The sequence below is a fragment of the Dipteris shenzhenensis genome, chromosome 3, assembly GCF_047967505.1.
Source record: "Dipteris shenzhenensis isolate YYH24624 ecotype China chromosome 3, Dip_SZ_1.0, whole genome shotgun sequence".
In the NCBI taxonomy this organism is placed as follows: Eukaryota; Viridiplantae; Streptophyta; class Polypodiopsida; order Gleicheniales; family Dipteridaceae; genus Dipteris; species Dipteris shenzhenensis.
The window spans coordinates 6,754,021-6,779,106 of NC_141598.1; the positions used below are offsets into that span (position 1 = coordinate 6,754,021).

The 25,086-nt window shown below is 46.6% G+C and overlaps 1 protein-coding gene across 10 annotated transcripts in view; it reads right to left on the bottom strand.

Moving 5' to 3' along the window:
* Positions 1-25,086, bottom strand: part of LOC147903290 (transcription factor TGA2.2-like) — a 51,234-nt gene that overhangs the window by 20,448 nt on the left and 5,700 nt on the right. For all 10 annotated transcript variants that reach the window (XM_087373060.1, XM_087373055.1, XM_087373054.1 and 7 more), the window contains 4 exons: positions 14,476-14,535; positions 14,286-14,363; positions 13,955-14,021; positions 2,651-2,922 (listed from right to left, as the gene is read on the bottom strand). In XM_087373060.1, the coding sequence (XP_087229186.1) occupies positions 2,651-2,922; positions 13,955-14,021; positions 14,286-14,363; positions 14,476-14,535 (477 nt within the window). The remainder of the gene's footprint in view (positions 1-2,650; positions 2,923-13,954; positions 14,022-14,285; positions 14,364-14,475; positions 14,536-25,086) is intronic.

Here is a 25,086-nt window from a genome sequence, read left to right on the forward strand (position 1 = left end):
CACGAGCTGAGCTACTGGCATGAGGCCTTGGGCTACGCTATGATGCAAGCGCGCGTCCGCGACTCAATCCAGGATCAGACCTAGCACCTGGGCACGAAACTTGCTCCCATCGGCTCTCCCTGAGAACTGAACCTCTAGGCCCCTTATATAGACTCGGGCCCCAAGCGCCAAAAATAGCGAAGACCTCTAACTAGTTCGTACCCTTGCTACTCAACCCGAGAATCAAGCCTGCCTAGCTCTAAGCCTCCCCAAGCTACCTGAGCTAGTCTTGTGTACCCACGTCGGATACCGATCTGTGCACATGACAGTATCCTCATACACTTAGTTAGGGGTCATCTTCTCCGGCCCGATCTTCCCGATGAGACCAGCTATGCAGGCCAAACTGAGCAGGGGATACGCCTCACTGGCTTGGCTAGAGAGACAATGCTTTCACTCCCACTTCTAGGACCCTCGGACCAAGGCTCTTCTCTTCCACTCCTTGGTCCGACCAGCCGGTATGTATGGCAGCCCTTGTTGGGGGCCTGACATGTCAAAGATAGAGTGGACACAGGTGGAGCGCTTGCAAATCCTCATGCTCTCACGGATGATCCGGGGGAAACCGTCTGTACCACATCACATCATTCAAGCCGAGTTTGGTGCTTCTCCACTCCAGTTAGATGCAGCCTTTCAGACCATCACATATCTACACCGGGTTAGATCATATGGGGACTGCACATCAGGGAGACAGAGGTTGCCATGGTTGGCTCTCAATTCCTCCATAAGGTTGGCAACAGAGGGAGACGAGCGATGCTGGTATGCACGGACTCACAGATGGTTTGTGAGACTAGGGTTCCACATCGATAGGATACCTCCTTTTCAGTATAGTTTAGATGCCCCTCTGGTACTCCCACCTACCATCCCGATTGGGCCACACACCAACTAGGTCATTCGAGAGGATCTCCTACAGCTACACACCTTTAGGACCTGGTTGGAGCCAAGGGAGCTTCCAGTGAAGCTGAGTTTCTACAGAGATTACTGTCTTCGTATTTCGAAGGAGGGATTCATCACACCACCGCGGTACACTGAGCTTCATATGCCTCACTCACTACGGATCTCCATCGGACAGTTTCGGGTATCATCACACCGCCTTTGCATAGAGAGCGGCAGAGCAGATGGGATTCCTTGGGAGCATCGCTTATGCATATTGTGCGATTGTCAGGAGGTTGAGTCGGAGGAGCATTTTATTTTCAGGTGCCCAGTGTACTACGAGATCCAAGGTTGCTACCACTGCCTCTTCAGAGACGGCTCCAGGCTCCTTTCTAGATTCCTCACCTACCCAGATCAGAGATGCCTCACGGCATTCATTCACGAGGGGGTCCGACACAAAGAGTACTTACTCAGGCGACGAGGCTTGGCCACATCATGAGACACCTCTCAGAGCAGGATCACAGAGTTCTTCCCACTGAGTGACATTGATTGTCCACTCTCTAGCCGTAGACGTGTCAGAGACCCCGACCCGACGACCGTAGCACGACACACGAGACATCAAGGGGACACACAGATCACTCTAGGGGACCTCCCGTCATTGTTTAGACCCAGGATACGTCCCACCGGAGTCACGATGGCTCTCGTCTTGTGTCGAGCCTCATCTACGAGATGTGATCCCGAATCATAAGATGTCTCCTCCGAGCCACGAGCTGAGCTACTGGCATGAGGCCTTGGGCTACGCTATGATGCAAGCGCGCGTCCGCGACTCAATCCAGGATCAGACCTAGCACCTGGGCACGAAACTTGCTCCCATCGGCTCTCCCTGAGAACTGAACCTCTAGGCCCCTTATATAGACTCGGGCCCCAAGCGCCAAAAATAGCGAAGACCTCTAACTAGTTCGTACCCTTGCTACTCAACCCGAGAATCAAGCCTGCCTAGCTCTAAGCCTCCCCAAGCTACCTGAGCTAGTCTTGTGTACCCACGTCGGATACCGATCTGTGCACATGACAGTATCCTCATACACTTAGTTAGGGGTCATCTTCTCCGGCCCGATCGTCTTCTCCAGCGTCCCATCACCAGCTATGCACCAGCCAGGGTGACATGACATATGGAGGAATCCGCTCCGCTCCAGTCCTTTTCTTTTCTTTTCATTGTTACATCCAGATGTATTTGATTATGTATGATCAGACTTAGGGTTCAGCACGGGTGATGATGCTCGTTTCAGTAGCTCCACCTTTACTGTGATTTGTATCAGGTTTTCTTTCAGTCTCATAGACCCATCGGTCTTCCGAAGACTCTAATAAAATTTCTTTCTTTCTTCTCACCTCCATTTTTGAGCTTCTATTTGCTTGCCCTAGCCTACAAGGCTCATATTCATTCGTCAAGTATCATGACAAGTGAAGTACAAGACTTTATAGGCTACACATTCACACACTAGCACCAAGTGCATATGACTCACACATGAACTAGTTCTAGATCTCCTAGTACATCAACCAAACACATCTCACACACTCTTTGACTATGAAATCTCCCCCCCCCACACACACACACAGAGACCATTAAAACCCTCTAGAATGTTTATACAAACTAACCACAACTTCTACCACAAATGACTTCTCACTTCTCCTATGAATGCATGTTGCACGCACGTGTTTGTTGAGATTTTGAGAGAGAGAGAGAGACCTTCAAAAGTTCAGAAGGACGAAAACCTCCCATCCACATAAAGCACCTTTCTACAGGTGTCTTCCACATGCCAGAGACAATATGAAAAACATCTGCCTTGATAGCTATGCCTTTGATGTGGAAAAGATCGTCATAGTGAGCCAAGCCATTATCCACAAAAGAACACAAGTCACTGTCGCTCACATGAGCTGCCAAAGCAGATCTAAGCTCTGAAACTTGTCTATTTTGCTCTTCAACCCAACGCGCATGATCCATATCAAATGCAGCAGCACCTATTGACAAGAGGACACCACAAACGAATAGTCTGTAAGATCAGCTCATAAAATATCAGTGAAAAACAGAACAGAGGGCACATGAGACATTCACCTCACTGAAAACCATATACAACTACTTCTAGCATGCAAGCAGCCAAGAGGATACATGTTCTCTGCAAAGAAGAATTCCAATGGTATCTCCAAAGAGCACTTTTAAAGTTCCTTAAATACACGTCATGATTGCATGCAAGACTATTTATGTAAATCTGGTAAGTCCCAGACACTCCACAGCAAATATCAGCTGTTTTCCTAAACTTGGCACAAGTTACAACCAAGCACATTTAGTCTTGATATAAACAATTTATTCACAAAGATCCAAACATGAAATTACTATGAGAATACGGGGACGAGAGATATATAGAAATCAGAAAGGGCTCGGAGTTGCAAAGAGATACGAGTTGGAAAAGGAGGGCTATACTTCATGTAGAGTACAGAGTTATGAAAAGGTCTTACAACCTTCAAGTAGCAATCCTATGTAGTTCAAATCAGCCCCCAATACCTATTCAAGTAGAATACCCTTGCAAAGAGATATAACCCAGTACTAACATAATAGGCCTTGCTACCACTTACAAGTAGCCTATGTCCCGAGTTATTTCAATCATCTGTAACCCAAAAACAACTTTTACTCAAACTTACAAGCAATGGCTGTCCTTGATGGGCGGCTCTTACAGCAGAACGGGTATTGTCTACCATGTGAAAGAAATCATCCAACATCACCCCTTTCATTTAATGAGCAACTTTCTTATAGCTATACATCTTCTCCAGAGGACCTCTCTCAAGGCCATAATCTGTGGGGATGCAGAGGAAGTGTTTCTCCCAATCCATTAGAGAAAAAATGTCTTAAAAGACCCACAAGAAACACATTGTCAACCTGGTTTATAAAGCAGCTGCAATTGATGTGCAAGATCCCAATACTAACAATCTTGTAAGCACCATAATCAACTTTGATTTGGTACACTCTCAAGGAAGCACACATATGTGTGTGCAACATCAAGTGTACACAATAACCAACATGCTTACTGTCCTAGATCGAAATCTTCTTCATGAAGGGGTAGCATACATATTTGTGTGGCACATCAAGTGCACACAATTACCAACATACTTCATGTCCTCAATAGGAAATTATTCTTCATCCTGGCTAGGTCATCCTCTACATTCTCTCCTAGTAAGGAAGCCCAGTTTATTTCAGTAGTCAATAATGCCATCTGTTTTGCAGGCTTTGGACACAAAGCTCGTCCACAGAACAGCATAGATGCATATTCAGACAGCTGGTCAACATATCAACCAGCACCAATATACACTCTCCAGTACTCTCTCTGCAAGGTTACCCTTGTGATAAAATACAAGGCTAACATTTTGCACCTGTAATATCTGCAATAAACCAGCCAGCAATGCATTATCCAGTTTATTTTTACTGACATGGAAAGCATTCAGCGAAATACTTGTCTTTGTCTTTCCAAACCCTTCCAGTAGCAACCTTACTCACCAAGTCATAATTCTTTGTCACATGTTGAGTTCCTGTTATTCAAGTGAGTGCTAAATTTAGTTCCCTACTTCGTCCTCAGTGGTAGGCTTATTAATAGGTTCCTAGACTAGGGTCTCGGCTACACCATCTATGACTTCAAATCATTGGTAGTGGTTATTACTGGGCTGCATGACGTGAGATACCCCACATACATCCACCATGAATGGAGGGGATGGGTGCCACATGGCAATTACCAGTCTAAGGTAGCTTTGCCAAGTGCCATAAGCATAGAATCACACTCCGCTGACTTTAGGATAGCCAATCAAGTGAGACCTCTCACATATGCTTGTGTTTTAATGCATTTTGCTTCCTTGTATCTTGTCCGTCACACAAGGGAGGGTGGACCCTGAAAAAGGATTCACCCCTGATATATTAATCGAGGGGGCAGCTGGGTGGTCACATTTCAGTTTCGTGTTCTCACTGTTTTCCAGGCGAGCATTGGAGTCAGTGATTGGCATTTCCATTGCAACAACAATAGGTGTGCATTCTGCCTGTGCATTTCTGGGAGGAAGGCATTCATCTAGTGAGCCTAACATGTTTTCTTTCATGGTATCAGAGCCATTCTGCGTGAAGACCATCATCAGGCAGTGCGCACACACTTCACAGCCAGGATTCTAGAGCCGCATAAGGCTCCCCCATGATTCTGTGAGAGGAGAATTCTGAGCCACAGCTCAAATCTGAAGCAATAGCATGTCACGATCTGTGACGTATTCCTTTCTCTATTTCTAGACTTATGGATGGTTTGATGAATGGACACTTGTGGAAGGGTATGCCCTTTCGACGGGACACTTCCTAAGAGGCACAACTCTTGCCCTTTCGACGGGACACTTCCTAATGAGGCATAACCCTTCACAAGAGGCATTCTAATGAAGAGACATTCCTATTGTAATGTACCCTCTCATCAAGGGTCACACCCTTCACAAGGGGTACACACCTCTTCATGCACACACCCTTTGGAGTACACACCTTTTCATGTGTGACTCTTCACTCTCTATATAAGAGAGGCCAAATTGTATGGATGACAATCACATCCACCCTACAGATATTCAAGCAATACAAATATTCCTTGTTCTCTGCTATCTCCGTCTCTTTTCTGTTCCTTAGCACAGTTCTAAATATAGTAAATCTAGGATTTCTTACAGTGGTATCAGAGCAAAATTCGCTCCTGCCTGTAGGAAATGCCCCCCACCTTCTAGCATTGATCTGATACATTTTTGCCGCTAGAAGGACATCCATGCACATTGTGCATGGAAGAGATGGAGAGGATGAGCGTAAAATTTTTAAACGCCTACCCGGCCTAAAGTCATCCTGGCCTCTCCATCTCCCTCACATCACAAGTTGATGTGAATGGACACGACCAAAATCGTGTCTTTTCAGGTGCTTGGGCTGTCCCAAAACCAAGGGACGCACCTTTTCCACCATGGGACACACCTTTTGGTGACGAGTCTCGACTCCTCACTCATGGGACATACCCCATCGTGGGCAAATGGACATACCTATTCATGCAGGGTCGCACCCCTTTTAACAATAGGGACATATCCCCTCATGAACAGGTGCACCTATTCCAAGGGTCACACCCCTTCGAATAGGCACACCTCCTAGGCCCCAAGTACCTACAAAAGGGTACCTAGAGGGATAAAAAAGGGAAAAAAATTAAACCCATCCCCTACCCCTAGAGCTACCCTAGGGTTAAACTAAACCCCCAAATTAATTTTTGGGCAATTAACCCATTGGGCAGCCCCCAACGAAAAGAGGCGAACCTCTTTAATGCACCGTACGGATCTCGAAGCAGCCTGCGCAGCCAGCCGTACAGAATGCGCAGCCAGCCGTACAGCCCTGCGCAGCCATTCCGTACACCCCTGCGCAGCCCGCCGTACAGCCATTCACGCTGCCAGCCGTACAGCCGCACAGCCTGCGCTGCCAGTCCCTGTTTCGCCATTCCCTGCGCTGCCAGTCCCTGTTTCGCCATTCACGCTGCCAGCCTGTTTACTGCCAGCCCTTTCCTCGCCATTTTCGCTGACAATCCCCTCGCTATTTGCAGCCCTAGCCTTGCCATTCCAGCCCTGGATACCTGCCTTTTCCTGACAGCCTGCTGCCCTCTCCTTGTTTCGCCATTTTCGCCCTGCCAATTCAGCACCAGTTGCAACTATTCGCGCGATGAAGACAGCCTGTTGACAGCCCGGACCAGACAAGCCTCGAGCACTCCTCGCAAAACACTGCAACATGGACCTCCGGACAACGATTTGCAGCCTTCTTCTACGCAATAACTTGGCAGATTAAAGTATTGCCAGGTGGAGTCTTTCCAATCTGCTTTTTAAGGATTCTCTTTAACAAATTACAGCAAATGAAAGAATCCACATTAAAGCATGGAAACCCCTGGTAATTCACCCGGCCTTTCAAGGACACCTCAGGCATCTGTTACTACACAATATCGTGTTCAAATTGCACAGCCAGCCCATTTTGGAGCCTTTGCATCTTGGGTCTTCTGTGTCACGTGCCCTCCGAGTGACTTGGATCACATCCTCTACCTTCTGCGTGAGGCACCTCAGTTACATTATTTCCTTAGCACAGTACAGGTTGTGTTCCACGAGACACGAAGATATCCGGAACACGATATTCCTCAGGAGTTTGCTGTTCATTTTTGGAGAGAATTTTACCCTTCACCTTCAGCATCTCCACCAGGGTACTCTCCACCTCCTTCAGCTCCCAGATATCCTCCTCTACAGGTTGTACCTTCTCCAAGTCAGTATTTACATTCTGAAGGCACTCCCTCTCCTGGATATCCTCCTCTTCCGACAGCAGCTCCTTACCCTTTTTCAGATCCGTGGACTCTGCTACCTACCCCTGTCTTATCACGAGCAGTAACACCTTTTTCAGAATCTCCAGTGTTACCTCCGACAGGACCTCCCTTACCAGATTTCCACGGGTGGTTCCATCTTGCCTCGCCTGCCCCCTCCAATATGAGCAACCTCAGGGAGCAGCCCGAATCCTCTTTCAGGAATGGTACAAACTAGAGCGCAAGTTCGCGCTTTTCTCACAGGGATTTCCGACATGTCGCACCGCTCGCGTGAAGCCTCTCCAGAGATTAAAGAATCAAGTCCCAAAAAGACCCCTGGAGGCAACGTCCAAAGTGAATCACTATTGCAACTTCAAATATCTCAGGACAGCATCTCCGACTTGGTTCAAAAAGTTCAACAACTTCAAGATTCTCGAAGTCCAGCACATACAGAGGATGACGTGACGCAACCAGACGACGATGCGGACTCTTTCCCACCAGAGGTAGAAAACACTGAACTACGTGCTCTCTACCGATTACTTCAAGCTTCCAAAACTAAACGACTTGACGTCAAACTTCCGGAAGCCTACACTGGTCAACGTAATCGCCGAACAGTTGACCAATGGCTCGCTAAAATGCGGATGTATTTTGACACTGTTGACCTCACGGAAGGCAAAAAGATCGCCTTGGCAGCCTCCCTCCTGAAGGATACAGCATTTCTATGGTGGCAAAGACACTTAAAGGACGGAAAAAGTGTGTTAACATGGGAACGTTTTGAACACGTGCTCCGTAAGCAGTTTGTACCTGCCAATGCGGACTTCCAAGCACGTTCAAAACTCCGACAGTTGGAGCAAACGGGTTCCCTGTCTTCCTATATCTCTCAGTTCACCACATTGGTGCTGGAGATTGATGGTTTAACTGAGGATGATCGCCTTCATGCTTTCATCTCAGGCCTAAATCCCTCGTTACGCATTGATGTTCTTAAAGCAAATATCACCACCACAGATGGCGCTATTGCTTACGCAGAGCGCATTACAGATTTCCTAAACACAGGGAAGCAGAGTGCTAATCGCACACAGAACTCTACTATGGCCAAAGGTGCTCGCCCTCAAGATAACACCAGGTTTCGAAAAAACTTCGGTAATCAAGGTCAGCGACAGTCTCAAGATCCCCAGAAGCCTCAGAAATCATTTGCTGGATTCCAACAGAAGCACTCCCCCAAGGATCGTGTTTCTTCTTCTTCACAAAGTCATTACCGACATCCCCAACAAAAAGGTGCGGCCACTGACAAGAAGAACAACTCCAGCTCAAAAGGACTTTGTACCATCTGTACAGGCGACCATAGATGGTTCGATTGTCCCAAGCGACCAAAGCAAAATTCCAATATGGAACCTAGCACTTTCCAAAAAGAAGATGCTACCTCAGCACAAGACAAGAAAGGCAAAGCTGTTCGAATGGCGAATACCATCCACCTGAGCCTTGCCAGCAACCCCGAACCTTCTACCATACAAAGGTCTATCAGTTTTCCGAAATCGCAGCTCCTATGTCCGAATTATTGAAAAGCACAGCAATTTTTCAATGGCTTCCCGAAACAGAGTTTAGTTACCAACAACTCAAGCAAGCACTCACTACCACACCAGTTATGGCTATTGCTGACCCCAACCTCAGCACAAGACAAGAAAGGCAAAGCTGTTCGAATGGCGAATACCATCCACCTGAGCCTTGCCAGCAACCCCGAACCTTCCCTGGCCACTCAAGTACTTTGTGCTCAAGGATCGATTCGTGGAACAACGGTCACCATCCTCATCGACAGTGGCTGTTCTCATAATTTCCTAGCCAGTTTTGTGGTCGATAAACTTCGGTTGACCACTAGTCCTAGTCTAATGGACTATCAGATTGAACACGCAAATGGAACGACTTTCTTGTGCAACACCAGGATCAAAAACTTGTCTTTTCGCATCCAACATTATACGGACAAGTTGAACTTCGACATTATGCCTCTTTCTCGGTACGATATCATACTCGGACAACAGTGGCTCTACGACTATGATCCATCAATCAGTTTTCGCAGCCATACTATCCAGTTTGTCCACCAGGGAAAACTTATTGAGCTAACTGGTTCTAGGGACTCTCCTTCAACCCCAGTTGCCTCTGCCCTACAAGTAAAGAAGTGGGTTCGTAAACGCCAAGTAAAGACTTCACTTCTGTTGGTTACGGCAGTAGAGGAGACACCAACAAAGGATCCTCCTGAATACCTCAACCAACCTTTTTTCCAGCCCTACCTGGATCTTTTTCCACAGGAATTGCCAAAGCAGTTACCACCTCGACGACCAGTGGATCACCCAATCGAACTTATTCCAGGCAGTAATCCACCGTCGAAACCTCCTTATCGGGTTTCTTACACTCAAAATGAAGAAATCCAAAGACAGGTCACCGAACTACTCGACAAAGGTCACATTCGGCCCAGTCGCAGCCCTTTCGGATCTCCTGTACTACTTCTGGGAAAAAAGAATAAGTCCATGCGCCTCTGCATCGACTACCGAGCCCTCAACAAGCTCACTATCAAAAACAAGTATCCATTGCCTCGCATCGATGACCTCTTTGATCAACTTCTACATGCAACACAATTCTCAAAGATTGATCTTCGTTCAGGTTATCATCAAATTCGCATACGAGAAGGTGATGAGTACAAGACAGCTTTTCGAACAAAGTATGGGCACTATGAATGTTTGGTCATGCCTTTTGGGTTAAACAATGCCCCGGCCACATTCATGACATTAATGAACGACATCTTCAGGCCTTTCCTCGATAAGTTCGTCATCGTTTACCTCGATGACATCCTCGTTTTCAGCAGATCCCTACTTGAGCATTAACAACATCTTCACCAAGTTTTTGAAGTTCTCCGTGCAAATTCTCTCTACATCAACATTGAGAAGAGTGAGTTCTTCAAGACCCAACTTGAATATTTGGGACATGTTATTTCAGCTCAAGGTATCTCTGTGGATCCCAAGAAGGTCGAGGTAATCCGAAACTGGCCTACTCCTAAGAATGTTCATGATGTCCGCTCTTTTCTCGGATTGGCAAACTTCTATCATACAAAGGTCTATCAGTTTTCCGAAATCGCAGCTCCTATGTCCGAATTATTGAAAAGCACAGCAATTTTTCAGTGGCTTCCCGAAACAGAGTATAGTTTCCAACAACTCAAGTAAGCACTCACTACCACACCAGTTATGGCTATTGCTGACCCAAACCTTCCGTTTGAGGTCATGACCGACGCTTCCGACATCGCTACTGGAGCAGTCTTGATGCAAGAAGGCAGAGTTATTGCTTTTGACAGCCATAAACATTCTGATATCCAAACCCGATATCCGGTTTATGATAAGGAGTTTCTTGCTGTTGTACATGCTTATTGCTCTTGGAAACATTATCTCATGGGTGCCGACTCTGTGGTCAAAACAGACCATCACTCTTTAAAGTACATCTTTACTCAGCCAGTCATGAACGCTCGACAAGCACGCTGGGTTGAGTTTTTGGCCAACTTTCACATGACCATTGAGTACATACCAGGACTACGCAATGTAGTTGCAGATGCTCTCAGCAGGTTACCTCTACCATCAGCCATGGTAATCTCTACCTTATCTGTGGATGTTCCGAATTCATTCAAAGGAAAGTATTTCAATGATAAAGACTTCGGCACAGCAGTACAGGTTCTTTCCAAAGATCAACCTTCGACTTCCGAACAAAAGATTTTCTCATCCTATTCTTATACGGACGACCTTCTGTATTATCAAGATCGCGTCTGTGTACCACATGACAAGGATGTTCGACGTCTTTTGCTAAAAGAGCATCATGTAGTTCCTTATGCTGCCCATCCAAGCATCAATAAGACTTATCGGTTACTCAATGCAACATACTACTGGCCTCAGATGAAAAGCGACGTCATCAAAATGGTTACATCTTGCTTATCATGTCAACAAATGAAAGCAAGCCGACGACTTCCAACAGGACTTCTTCAGCCTCTTCCAGTTCCAACTGAAAGGTGGGAAAGTATTTCCATGGATTTCATTACAACACTACCACGATCCTCCAGAGGTAACACTCAGATTATGGTAATTGTTGATCGCTTGTCCAAAATGGCACACTTTGTTGCTTGCAAAAGCAGTGCCCAAGCTCCGGACATAGCCAAACTCTTCATACAACACATCTTCCGACACCATGGATTTACCCAAGAATATCATATCCGACAGAGATCCTAAGTTTACCAGTCACTTTTGGATTTCACTGTTCGAATCTTTGGGTACAACTCTACTGTTCAGTTCAGCTTACCACCCAGAATCAGATGGACAGACTGAAAGAGTCAACCAAGTTCTGGAAGAAATGCTTCGACATTATATTCAATCACGCCTCGCAGCCTGAAAGAGTATCTACCACTCCTTGAGTTTGCTTATAATAACTCTTTCCATAGTGCCATCAGCATGACTCCATTCCAAGCAGCTTATGGACACACTCCGATTGTACCAACAAATTTTGTACTTCAACAAATTCTGCTGCAAGTCAGGGATCATAAGAGCGGTATCAACGGTCTGCCAACAAACATCGACGTCACCTGGAATTTAACACTGGTGACATGGTGCTATTATTTGTAGCCCCACATCGCTATAAGACGGTTAAGTCTGTGTTTCCTAAGTTGCGACCAAGATACTATGGACCTTTCCGGATCGTCAAGAAAAATTCACCTTTAAGTTACAAATTGGAATTACCACCATCATGGGGTAAAATCCATCCAACATTTCATATTTCTTGGCTCAAGACGTACATTCCAGGCGATGAAGCAGTTCCTCTTGTAGGTGATTATGTCCCAGAAATCGAAGACGATTATGTTCTCCTTATTCCTGAGCGTATTCTGGACCATCGACGGTGAGAGACTCGACATCGACTTATCACGGAATTCCTTGTTCTTTGGCGAGATCTGGACGACTCCGACGCTACTTGGCAGTCTGATGAAGACTTACAGCAGTACCCTGATCTTTTACAGCAGTATTTTCAGAATCTACCATGATATTTTCTACATCAGTTCATTATCTCCACCAGGGTCTTCTTTTGAGTGGGAGGGGATGTCACGATCTGTGACGTATTCCTTTCTCTATTTCTAGACTTATGGATGGTTTGATGAATGGACACTTGTGGAAGGGTATGCCCTTTCGACGGGACACTTCCTGAGAGGCACAACTCTTGCCCTTTCGACAGGACACTTCCTTATGAGGCACAACCCTTCACAAGAGACATTCTAATGAAGAGACATTCCTATTGTAATGTACCCTCTCATCAAGGGTCACACCCTTCACAAGGGGTACACACCTCTTCATGCACATACCCTTTGGAGTACACACCTTTTCATGTGTGACTCTTCACTCTCTATATAAGAGAGGCCCAATTGTATGGATGACACAATAACATCCACCCTACAGACATTCAAGCAATACAAATATTCCTTGTTCTCTGCTATCTCCGTCTCTTTTCTGTTCCTTAGCACAGTTCTAAATATAGTAAATCTAGGATTTCTTACCACTGTAATCCTTGGGGGAGTGCTTCTCCACCAGCAATACAAATATTCCTTGTTCTCTGCTATCTCCGTCTCTTTTATGTTCCTTAGCACAGTTCTAAATATAGTAAATCTAGGATTTCTTACATAGCAAGCCTCCGCACCGAGCAGAGACAGTAGAGGTTGCACAAAAACCCATCTTCATTCTCAGACATAGCACAAATCTGAAGCAATAGCAAGCCTCTGCAGCCAGCAAAGGTAGTAGAGTTTGCCAAAAATCCCTGCATGCTCTTATCCGTAGATGCATGGATCAAAGGGGTGTCAGCTCTCTACAGATCAGCCCATAGCCAGGTTCTCATTGGTGGAGTCAGGGGAGACAGGTTTTAGATTACCAAATCGGTCCATTAGGGATGCCCTTTAGCCCCGTTTCTCTTTTTATTTCTGGCTGAAGCTTTACCTTAGGGCTGCGTCTTCCATTGAGGCAAGAGGATGAGCTATTGGATATTGAGTTGGCATATGATACAGCTGTTTTTTTGGATGCCACACCACAAACACTCACCTCGTTCAAGACAGTCTCGGATTTGTTTCGCACTGCAGCAAAGGCTCATATTAATTGGACAAATCCAATGGCTTTTGGATTAACGATGAGGACACTCCAGCCTGGGAAATTGACATAGGATTCACTTGGATTCAGAGGGGTGTTTCCATCAGGCTGGGCCAATGGGGCCCTGCCACTAGCCTATAAGGAGGCCTCAACTCTCCCCCTAACCTAGCCTCAAATGGGGCAGGCACACCGACAAAAAAGCCGTCTCTCACTAGATCTACACGAGTACACAGATGTGCATGTGGGACGTGTGAGCAAGGAGGGACAATTTCACATCCTAACTGTTGATTTGTAGGCTGACTCATGCAATTGGGCATGAAAAATGTAGCTTGTTTACCATGCCAATCACTATGATCCTTATGATCTTGATTCAAAGTCTAAAAGATTATTCCCATATCCTGAAACAGTACTCAAACAGAGCAGTTCATGGTTCTCTCAAAATGTGTGAATTCTTCTGTGTTGAAGTGCAAAACAAAAGACACATACATAACGAAAGCAAACAAATGCATGTCTAATGACATTACATCATACTGATAAAAATACCTGAATTCACAGATCTGCCAGTAAGTCCTTGGTCTCCTCCAGAAGAATGTCCGCCTACATATGATCCCTGTGAATATTTAGTGAAAGTTAGTATGCACAATAACATCCATTTACTAGCTAAAGATTAATTGATTTGTCTTTTTTCCACCCACATACTTAACTGTCTTTCTTCACAGCAGTCAAGATAGGTTGACTTGCAAAAATGCAATACTCGCAGCCAATACAACAAGCTATATACATAATATGGTTGCTACAAGGAACAATGCTGGTAGAATCATTTTCTGTGCATTTCAACTATGTGCTCCTGCACTCAAACACCCAAAGCATTTACCTGGTGCCGAATTCGTTCAAGCTCCTGTTCGATTTGGTTTAGCCTCACTCGACTCGACTCCAATTGTTGAACATATGCCTGTAGAGGGATCATATTTTCTCAAAAAAAAGGAACAAGCCTGCATAAATTGCCTAATTTTTACATTGAAAGGGGAATAAAATCCCCTAGACCCAATTCATCAAAAACTTACCTTCTTGCGAAGACGACTTTTCCGAGCAGCTTCACGATTTTGTGCTAGTCGCCTGAGTACCTGTCACACATACATCACAAACACTAGAAGTTATGAATTTGTGTGAAATTTTTGTCCCTTTAAACTGTCACATGCATAATGTGGAAATATAGTTTAACACAATGATAGGTAACTTACACGTGAGACTAGGTTCACAACATTCTTAAAAACCTTAATGAGCCTGAAACTTCTACCTTTGCAGATCTCCCCAGCTTACCAGATACAGGGTCAGAGCATTCAGAGGATAGAGCTCCATGAGGCGATTCCTCCTGACAGCCAGGCTCCTCCTCCTCCTCGAGAGGACAATGTATGGGAGGTAGTAGCTAGTATCACAGCGTGGAACATTTGGGTTGCTCGCTGCAGTCTGGTGATGGGTGAGCATCCAGTTCCACCCTCGGCTACCTTGGTCACCATCTGGCAGGATATCATCTACACCCTCCGCTCCACCTGGGAGCGTGGGACCCCAGGCACTAGGGCGACTGTCGCAAGGCGTGCTCGTTTCTGCAAGGCTTGGCCCGCGGGAGTTTTTTACATTTGCACTCCGCGAGGGATTCGCTGGTTGATTAGTCCCCCCACCTGGCTGTTAGCCTCAGTCCCAAAGATCCAGGCAGTGAGCTGGGTTTCTCTAGAACAGGCCAGTTTTTCTTTCAGCTTTTTCCCGGTTTTTTTTCATACTCAACACCTTCGGGGCTGCTGTCTTGTATGAAGTCTTTCAAGCTGTAATAGAAGGTTCCTTTCTTTGAAAAAAAAAAAAGAAACTTCTATCTTCAAAAGATTTACCTATAACTCATGCATTTTCAAATCATAAATTCATTTCAGACGTTTCTCATGGTGGCTGCAAGCACGCATGTGGCCATGGGGTGCGAGGGCACTCACACACACATCCATCCATATATATAAAAGATACAACTTGATGCAAATACAAGTGCGTAGGCGTGGGGGGCGGAGGCAGGTGAGCGCGTGCGTCCCCCCCCCCCCTCTCTCTCTCTCTCTCAGTTGCAAACTTCCTCTTTGTCAACAGGTTTTCTTGTGGTGGGTGATGCTTGCAGTTATTCCATTTGGCCAACTCTTGGCACACATACACATTGCTCCTACCATTTGTCACAAATGTCTACCTCCATAGGAATCATTGCCTCATCTCTTTTGGCCTTGTCCTAAGACTCATTACTTTTTTCACTTTCTACAACAGTGTCTCAGGACCCGGTTTCCTAGTGATTGTTTTGGCAAGCACTTTTGGTTATTTAGGATCCATCCACAGCTTGGGTTATTTTTGTAGGTTATTATTGGGAACTCTGGACTCTGAGGAAAGACTGATATCATAGTGTCTTTGGTGATCACACTTTTTCCAAGTTTCCTTTCTTTCATATGTCACTCCGGCAATCATTTTATGATTGCTTGTGCGCTAGTCTAATACAACACTGAGGACAAAACTGCTCAAAGGTATGTGATCAAGAGCTGACTATACAGGCAGCTTGCTGCTTATACTTGTCTTACAGATTCCCTTTTTAGGGACTGCCCTTTGTAATATAAAGCTACATTTATTTCACCCCCAAATCTCTCTCTCTCTCTCTCTCTCTCTCTCTCTCTCTCTCTAGCTGAGGTAAAAAAACATGGAGGGAAAGTCCAAGAGGACTGGAGAAAAGAAAGATCAAAAAAGAAGAATGGGAAAAGGAAAAGGCTGAATGGATATCTGAAAAAAACAAGCTCCAAGACCGAGTAGATGCATTGGAGGTTAAAGTACAGCAAATGAGGGATATGAAAGTGACCCCGGAAGGCACTTGCAAAGCAATGGAAGAGCTGAAAACAGAGAATGCCACCCTCAGGAAGGAGATCGCAGCCATGCAAGAAACAATGCAAGGCACGCACGCTGAACTGAAGCAACAAATCAGCAAAGGGGATGCCAAGATGCTGGAATTGAAAAGAGAAGGGCCAACAAGGCACTAAATGTCCTTGTGAGGGGTTCAACAATAAGGGACACACCGATGGCAGATGCCCAGGTACTGTTCACAAAAATGGGGCTCAATCTCACATGCGAGACAGCTTGGAGGGTAGGCAAACCTAAAGTACCTACAAGGCCACTAGTGCTGGAGTTCAGGACAGCCATGGACAAGAAGACTCTCATGAGCTCTAGAGCGACTCTGAAAGGGACCAGAACCTATCTAGATGATGATCTCACCCTCGTACAACAAGAGCATCGAAGGGAAGGAATGGTACGAGTAATGGCAGCAAGAGAAGCACGGAAATGGGCAGCATACAAAGATGGTAGAGTAATCATCCGAGATAGAGGAGACAAGGGAGACAAGGAAGACAAGGAAGAGAAGGAAGAGGGGGAATTATGACGGTGTCAAGCTCATGGAATGAGTACACACACTAGACTGAAAATAGCAGTGTGGAATTGTAATGGCACACTATGGTCCGATCTTGGAGGCTTCCTGGAAACATACAGTGATAGGGACATGATCTTTTACACTGAGACGCACGAGAGCCCAGAGAGGCCATTGCTTTGTCATTCTGCTCATCCCTAGCTGAGAGTGGTGCTGATGAGTCTTCACGACGAGGACGAGGCTCCATAGTATCAATCTGAGGTAGCAAAGCCAGCAAGCTGAAATGGATAACCAGCAAATGAAGATGGTGGTCTAGGTCTCTGAAATGGATCAGCAGCCTGAGAAATACTTGAATAAACGTGTCCAGCAGCTGGTGGATGACCTTGGAGACTTCCAAAATGCAAACTCTAATGGAAAAACAGCAAGAATACGCCTCGAAATGCAAGAATGAGCCAAGGGAAAAGCACTTGTGGACGTGACGACTGCTCAAGGTGCTGCAGCAACTCCAAAACCCTCAAAAACGACTCAGCAAGGTGTTCCGAATTGCAAAGAACAAACTGTCCACGTAGAAGGCGGCTCGCTTGTGTATTCCAAAATATTGCAGCAGGTCACCAGTCCAAAAATCGGCTGTTCTCGATGAGCTACAGGCTAGGAGCAGCCCCAAAAATGCTTCTGGAAGAGGCGGTTCTGTAGCAGCAACCCTAAGATGATCCGAAAATGCAAGAGCAGCTCCAAACTAGGTCGAAACAGCCTCCAAAAGTAACGAAAATCTGCAAGCAATGCCCACAAGTGGTCGACTTCTGCTGCAGCGGCATGTAAATCCTAAAAAACGTCGATGAAACAGCTCCAAAATGGCCCGTGTGCATGCGCCTCTTGAAGGAAATGCTGGCCAGCAGGCAGGGATGCCGACAAGATCTCCTAGAGCTCCAAAAGACTCCGAATAGAGGTGGCTATGAAGGCGGCTGTGCAGAAAGCCTAAAAGGGTAAAAAGCAGCTGAAAGGAGACAGGAACAAGCCTGAATCTGAGGCAGAAATGTGCAGGGCTGAGGCGGCTGCAGGAAAAGAGGTTTGAGCAGAATTAGGGTTTCGGATTAGGGTTAGGTCTAGGATGACGTGGCAGCGATGGCAGGGTGAACCTGGTCTGATAGCATGTTAGAAACATGGTGTGTGTGTGTGTGTGTGTGTGTGTGTGTGTGTGTGTGTGTGTGTGTGAGAGAGAGAGAGAGAGAGGCTAGGGAGTGAAGAAGTGATACTCAATCTCCCTTCACACAAGGTTTTTCAGCTAGGAGCCAACTGTTACAGCATGTCTCTCCCATTATGTAACATGTCTCTCCCACTATCTCTTCTACGCAGGCTCTGTTGGAAAGGTCACCTCCTCATCTATAAGCCCCCATATGAGGAGAGCATGGGGGGGTGAACCTAGGGTTTGAGACACTGACACATGAGCAGCAGCATGGCTGCCATGTGGGCAAAAGAAAAGAGAGAGGGAGGGGGCTGCCACATGGGCAGCTTGTGTACGGGCAGGACATGGTGCCGGCAAAGGGCTGCAGAATGGTGCAGACATGGCGAGGGGGAGTAGGAGCTGGGTCAGCCACTGGATAGGGCTGGTGGGGCTGGTTGGAGCCAGCCAACCAGGCCTGTACATGGGCAAACCTAGGGGCTGGTCCCCTGCATGGAATGGAGGGCCAAAGGCCCTTGTTTTGAGAGCCCCTTGGGGCGGTTTTAGCAGACTGTTTCGCTCGGCCAGACTGATGCTGCTGGTCGGTTTTTTGCAGCAGGCCTTGGGCCTATAAAAAGAGAGGCCCTGGGCCTCATAATTCATCCAGCCATCCAGCAACAGCAGGAGCAGACAGGAGCAGCCAGAAGCCACTCCCTTGGGCCTCACACTGGGGGTGAAGGAGAGTGAAAGGTGTGCTGCAGAGTTAGTTCCCTAGAGGCTGGACCTTGGCTGTCTTCTAGGGCAGCACTTACCCTCGAGGTGGAGCACGCGGGCCCGAGTCTAGAGATAGCCAGCAGATAGGAGGAGTACCTTGTGGTAAGATCAGAGGACCACACCATTGGTGGGACTTTGGATCTCTCTCTTTTGTATTGTGTCCATAGCTTTGGACGGAAATATATTATTTCGGCGGTTTCTCTATTTGGCTGGTTCATTGTCTATTACTGAGCCTGCACATCTATTCTATGCACATAAGTTTAAGAAGTTTGTGATTCCACACCCCACACCACACTGTGTGAGCTCTTGGGCAATTCTATCAGTCTTCCGCTGTGTGTACCCTCTGTTGGGTGATTTCTAACATGGTATCAGAGCCCAAGTACGAGGCTCACAGGTGTGGGAGCCTCAAGGCACACACTGGGGGTGAAGGAGAGTGAAAGGTGTGCTGCAGAGTTAGTTCCCTAGAGGCTGGACCTTGGCTGTCTTCTAGGGCAGCACTTACCCTCGAGGTGGAGCACGCGGGCCCGAGTCTAGAGATAGCCAGCAGATAGGAGGAGTACCTTGTGGTAAGATCAGAGGACCACACCATTGGTGGGACTTTGGATCTCTCTCTTTTGTATTGTGTCCATAGCTTTGGACGAAATATATTATTTCGGCGGTTTCTCTATTTGGCTGGTTCATTGTCTATTACTGAGCCTGCACATCTATTCTATGCACATAAGTTTAAGAAGTTTGTGATTCCACACCCCACACCACACTGTGTGAGCTCTTGGGCAATTCTATCAGTCTTCCGCTGTGTGTACCCTCTGTTGGGTGATTTCTAACATGGTATCAGAGCCCAAGTACGAGGCTCACAGGTGTGGGAGCCTCAAGGCACGGACCTTGCTGAAGGACGACCCTGATTCAGAAGCTCTTGGGAATCAACTTCCACAACTGGAGGACAGTGCCCTTGCGAGAAGGAGGGTGACTCAGGTTTAGTCAAGTGCATTCAGAGTTCTGGTCTACTGAAGGTTGAGTTTGTTCGACTTTGCTGTGTGGTTTAGCAGCAGAGATATCGACCTCTTCAGCCCCTGCCCTCCCTTCCTCCTCCCCTAGGTTTTTTTCTTTCACTATTCCTAACTTTGGAAAGTCTAGGAAATTGGATGGGTCAAACTACCAGATCTAGAAGGTGAAGATCCAGAGTCATTTAGTGGCTCGGAAGCTATGGAAACTCACAACGGGAGTAAAGGCAAAGCCGGAAGACATGGTGGACAAACAGGGGAATATACTCATGGCAGTAGACGAAGAGGAGCTCGAAGCTAGGTAAGACTGAGATATCCATGCCCTGGCATTGATCATAGGGACTACAGCAGACTCTGTGCTTCCTCACATCCAGATGGCCAAGATGCCAGTAGAGGCGTGGGTCACTCTGAAGGATCTGTACGAGACAGACAACACATCCCGGTTCAACATCAACTCTACAACCTTGATATGGATGAGGGAGATGCAATACATAACCCCTTGACGAAGGTCAAGATGGTGAGGGATCAACTGGCATCTTTTGGTCACAAGGTGGACTCGTGCCATTTGGCCTTAATGGTACTGAGGAGGCTACCTCGGAGTTTCAAAAGCTTTGTAGCGACTGTGACAACAGGACAGAGGACCAAACCTCTGACTTTTGAGGAGTTGGGTCCATTACTGCTTCAGGAGGAAGCTAGGGAGAAGCTCTACAACAGCGACAAGGCGTTGCAGGCGAAGGACTACGTTGGCAAAGGAAAGGGCAAGCCTAACAGTGGCAAGTCCAAGAAAGACGACTCTCATGACGAGGACACTTCCAAGAGGAAGCAGAAGAAGAAGTGCTTCTATTGTGACATGCCGGGACATTTTGCGAAGGACTACAGAAAGAAGAAGGCGGATCAGAAAAACAAAAGGAAGGAGTCCGACTCAGATTCAGAGGGTGATACAAAGGCCAAAGCAAATGTGGTAATCGAAGAGTTGTGGTCGACAAGGAGTCAGAGACCTTTGTGAAGGTGACGGACAGCATGGAGTGCTTGGTATCTTCCAGGTGCGTGGCTGTTGACACTGACACGAGGTGGATTCCATGGAGTGCCCTGGGGTCTCATGTTTAGATGGATGCTGTACTTCAGAAGGAGATAGTATAGGATTACACAGGCTATTGGTGTGTGCCTCAATGAGGTGCATGGTTTGCTTTCAGAGCAAGCACACAGGCAGTACGACGATCTGGCATGTGCTTGGTGTCCTTCATTTGAGCCTTTATAGCATGTTGTGGAGAGACTCTGCTCTTCACTTGTCTTAGGTAATGCGAGATTGGAAGGAATTGGCCTCCTTCGAAGGCAAAAGGGTCAAATCTCAAACGCAGATTGTTGGAAGGTGATGGACAAGGTGTACTGAAGCCAGAAGAGTACCTGCTTGAGAGCTCAGTGAGAGTTCATGGTCCAGGTTATCTGGAGATATTCATTTGTTGCAGACCTTGCCAAAGGAAGGACAGGTTGAGAGCATGGTGCCTGGAAGACTCCAAATTGTTCACTCATTATGAGGGGGACAACTAGAAGATCGTGACGGCTGGATTGCTCGCGTTTGAAGGTGGGAACGTGACTGAAGGTGGTGGTGCTAGGAGGGCTATCGGAGATGGACCTGTGTACGAAGATGGTGTGCGGAATCAGAACCAGACTTGGTGGAGCAAGAGCCACTGGATGAAAAGCCAGGATAGGATTTCGACATTGAAGTGTTCCAAAGGATTACGACCCGAGAGTCACTGGAGCATTGTCATCGACGTGTTGGCATTGGGCCGAGATGTGTTGGTGAAAGGGGGTGTTGGAAACGTCACCTCCCCATCTGTAAGCCCCCATACGAGGAGAGCAGCATGGCTGCCATGTGGGCAAAAGAAAAGAGAGAGGGAGGGGGGTGCCACATGGGCAGCACCTCACACAAAGAGAGGAGAGTACCTGGCAGAAGGAAGCTTCCCTCGAGGGCAGATCTGGCAGAGAATGGCCAGGGGACTGTCAAGGACAGAGCAGAGCAGATCTGCACAGCATCTCCAGCCTGGAACAAAGGCGAGATGACATCAGCAATGGTACGGACCTGTACAGGTGCACACAACATGTGTACGGGCAGGACATGGTGCCAGCAAAGGGCTGCAGCATGGCGCAGACATGGCGGGGGGGAGCAGGAGCTGGGTCAGCCACTGGATAGGGCTGGTGGGGCTGGTTGGAGCCAGCCGACCAGGCCAGCACATGGGCAGACCTAGGGGCTGGTCCCCTAAATGGAATGAGGGCCAAAGGCCCTTGTTTTGAGAGCCCCTTGGGGCGGTTTTAGCAGCCGACTGGTCAGCCTGTTTGGGTCGGCCAGAATGATGCTGCTGGTCGGTTTTTTAAAGCAGGCCTTGGGCCTATAAAAAGAGAGGCCCTGGGCCTCATAATTCATCCAACCATCCAGCAAGAGCAGAAGCAGACAGGAGCAGCCAGAAGCCACTCCCTTGGGCCTCACACTGGGGGTGAAGGAGAGTGAAAGGTGAGCTGCAGACTGAGTTCCCCAGAGGCTGGACCTTGGCTGTCTTCTAGGGCAGCAAGGTGTTGTGATTTGGACGGAAAGTCTACTTACGCTCGAGGTGGAGCACGCAGGCTCGAGTCTAGAGATAGCCAACAGACAGGATGAGTACCTTGTGGTAAGATCAGGGAACCACACCATTGGTGGGACTCTGGATCTATCTTGTTTGTATTGTGTCCATAGCTTTGGGCGAAAATATATTATTTTGGTGGTTTCTCTATCTAGCTGGTTCATTGTCTATTGATGAGTCTGCACATCTATTCTATGCACATAAGTTTAAGAAGTTAGTGATTCCACACCCCGCACCACACTGTGTGAGCTCCTGGGCAATTCTATCAGTCTTCCGCTGTGCGTACCCTCTATTGGGTGATTTCTAATAGGCTTTGGAGCTAGAAAGTCCTTTCACTGAAAGAGAATTATTGATGCGGTAAAATCCTGTGGCAGATGGAAACCTCCAAGATGGGATGGTCTCACTGTTGAATTCTTTCTTGCATACTAGATTAACTTTGCTGCATATGATCAATTCTGCTTGGGAAAATCAGTACATGCCGGTTTCCTGGAAAAAAGGGCTTGTAAAACGTCTTCCCAAGAAGCACATATGTGAATCCTTGGCTGATTAGAGGCTCATGCCTGTTATTTACAAGATCATCACTAAAATGATGGTGGTATTTACATGATGGCCTTCATCCTGCACAATATGGGTTTGTTCCTCGCAAGCATATCACAAATAATATTGCAAATGCTGCAAGTTGACATTGCCAAGGCATTTGACACAATCCAATGGGATTTTATATCACAGACCATGCATGCATTGGGTTTTGGCCACAAATTGTAGCATGTTATTTATTGGCTCTACAGTGACAGTAAAGCATGGACTCTTCGTTGTTCAGTTCGTCAGGGGTATCCACTTAGTGCAATTCTATATGCCCTTGCCACGCATCCTATGCTTCGATACATGAATCATCTAGTGGTGGCATACATGCTGCATGAATTAGAGATTCCTGAAAGCAGCACTATGATTGCTCAGACTTATGTTGATGATTCATTTTTTACTCGGAATACTGAGCGGGATCTATCCTCCCTGATGCATGCTCCATCTTTATATGGTTTGGCTGCTGGTCTTCATGTCAATTTTCAGAAATCTAAGTTATTGCCTTTGCATTCCAAAGACTGGCATTCTCTTTTACGGCTAGAGGATATTGTCCAACCCATTCAGCTAGTTCGCCATCTCAGTTACCCTTTAGGTTGGATGATTACTCGGTCTAACTGGATACTTGCAAAGCTGAAGAAAAAACTTGAATACTGGAAGTTGGCAACTTAGGCCATTGCATGTCAGCCTACAGATTGTTCAATCCATTTTGATCAGTTCTATTTGCCTTTGATTATGTTCAGCAAGGGAGATCTCACATCTTTCATGTCTATAGCATGAAAACCTTATGGCGATCCAATCATGGCAAGAAGAGTTTGAGATTGCTTTCGATACAGATCTCTGTTCGCCAAAGATGCATGGGGGTCTCAATATTCTTAACATTCATGTGCTCACCACCCCTGCCTTTGGATACTGGCACCCCACTCACTAGGATTTTCTTTTGGGTTGTATTGATGGTAAGATCAAAGGCTGTCCACTGGTCTCCAACATGTTGATGGACTGGAAATATATCCTCTCGCATTTGGAATGGCATGGCCAAGATTCCTTGCAAGGAAATTCTCTGAGAGCTCACTGAATACATTGGTCAAGGGTTTTTATCCCTCCACTGGCTCTACAGGAGCCTAGACGTTCATACTTCATTGGCCTAAAAGGGATTGACTCGGTTGCAGATGTCATTCATGATGATGGAAGCCTTCTCTCTTTTCCTTTGGGCTGCTGCAAAATATGGTCTTGGCATGCATTATCGTCCTAATATGACACACTATTACTCATATGCTTCAGCATTTTCAGCCAGTTTCGCCACTAGGATTGAACACTGGCTCCAAGATCGAACTCTTCATTCCCCAAGGTCGACATGCCATCCTTTGAGGATGTCTCACATTATTGTATCTTCCTTATATAAAGTTCTTCTACCCTCGCCCTAGGTTTCACACAGGGCAAATCATCTTTGGCAAATGCATCGTCCTCCAAAGTGATGGCGAAAGAGACTGCGAGTGATTTTGGAATCTAAAATTCCCCTTTGACAACAAGTTTTCTTATGGAGAGTTTTGCTAGGGGTTCTTCCATCTGGGCAGTTTTTGGCACACAAACATATTGCTCCGGCTGTTTGCCGTAGATGTTTGGCTCCGTGGGAATTAGTGCCTCATCTTCTTTGGCATTGCTCCCACACCCGTGATTTCTTGGGCTTCCTTGGGCAGTGTTTGTGAACCAGATTTCCAAATGCTACTTTTGGGAAGTTTTTCTGGCTTTTTGGGATTCACCCACCTAGACAGAACTTGGGTTCGCTACTGTTACACTCTAAACTTTATGGAGGGACAGAAATCATACAGTCTTTGGTGATCCTATTTTCTCACCTCTCTCTTTTTTCAGGCACTCCTTGCAGCAATCTTTCTATGATTGTCTGCAAAGTCATTGTATAGACACTGATGTTTACTTGTCTTATACAGAGATCTTCTCTTGATGTATTTGGGCACATCCCATTGCGGGATAATTACTCTATAATATAAAGCATCAAAATTTTCACCCAAAAAAAAAAAGTGTGTATGTGTGTGTGTCCCTTTTATCACCAAAAAAAATGTGTGTGTGTATCCCTTTGCATCACAAATTTTCTTGCATAGAAA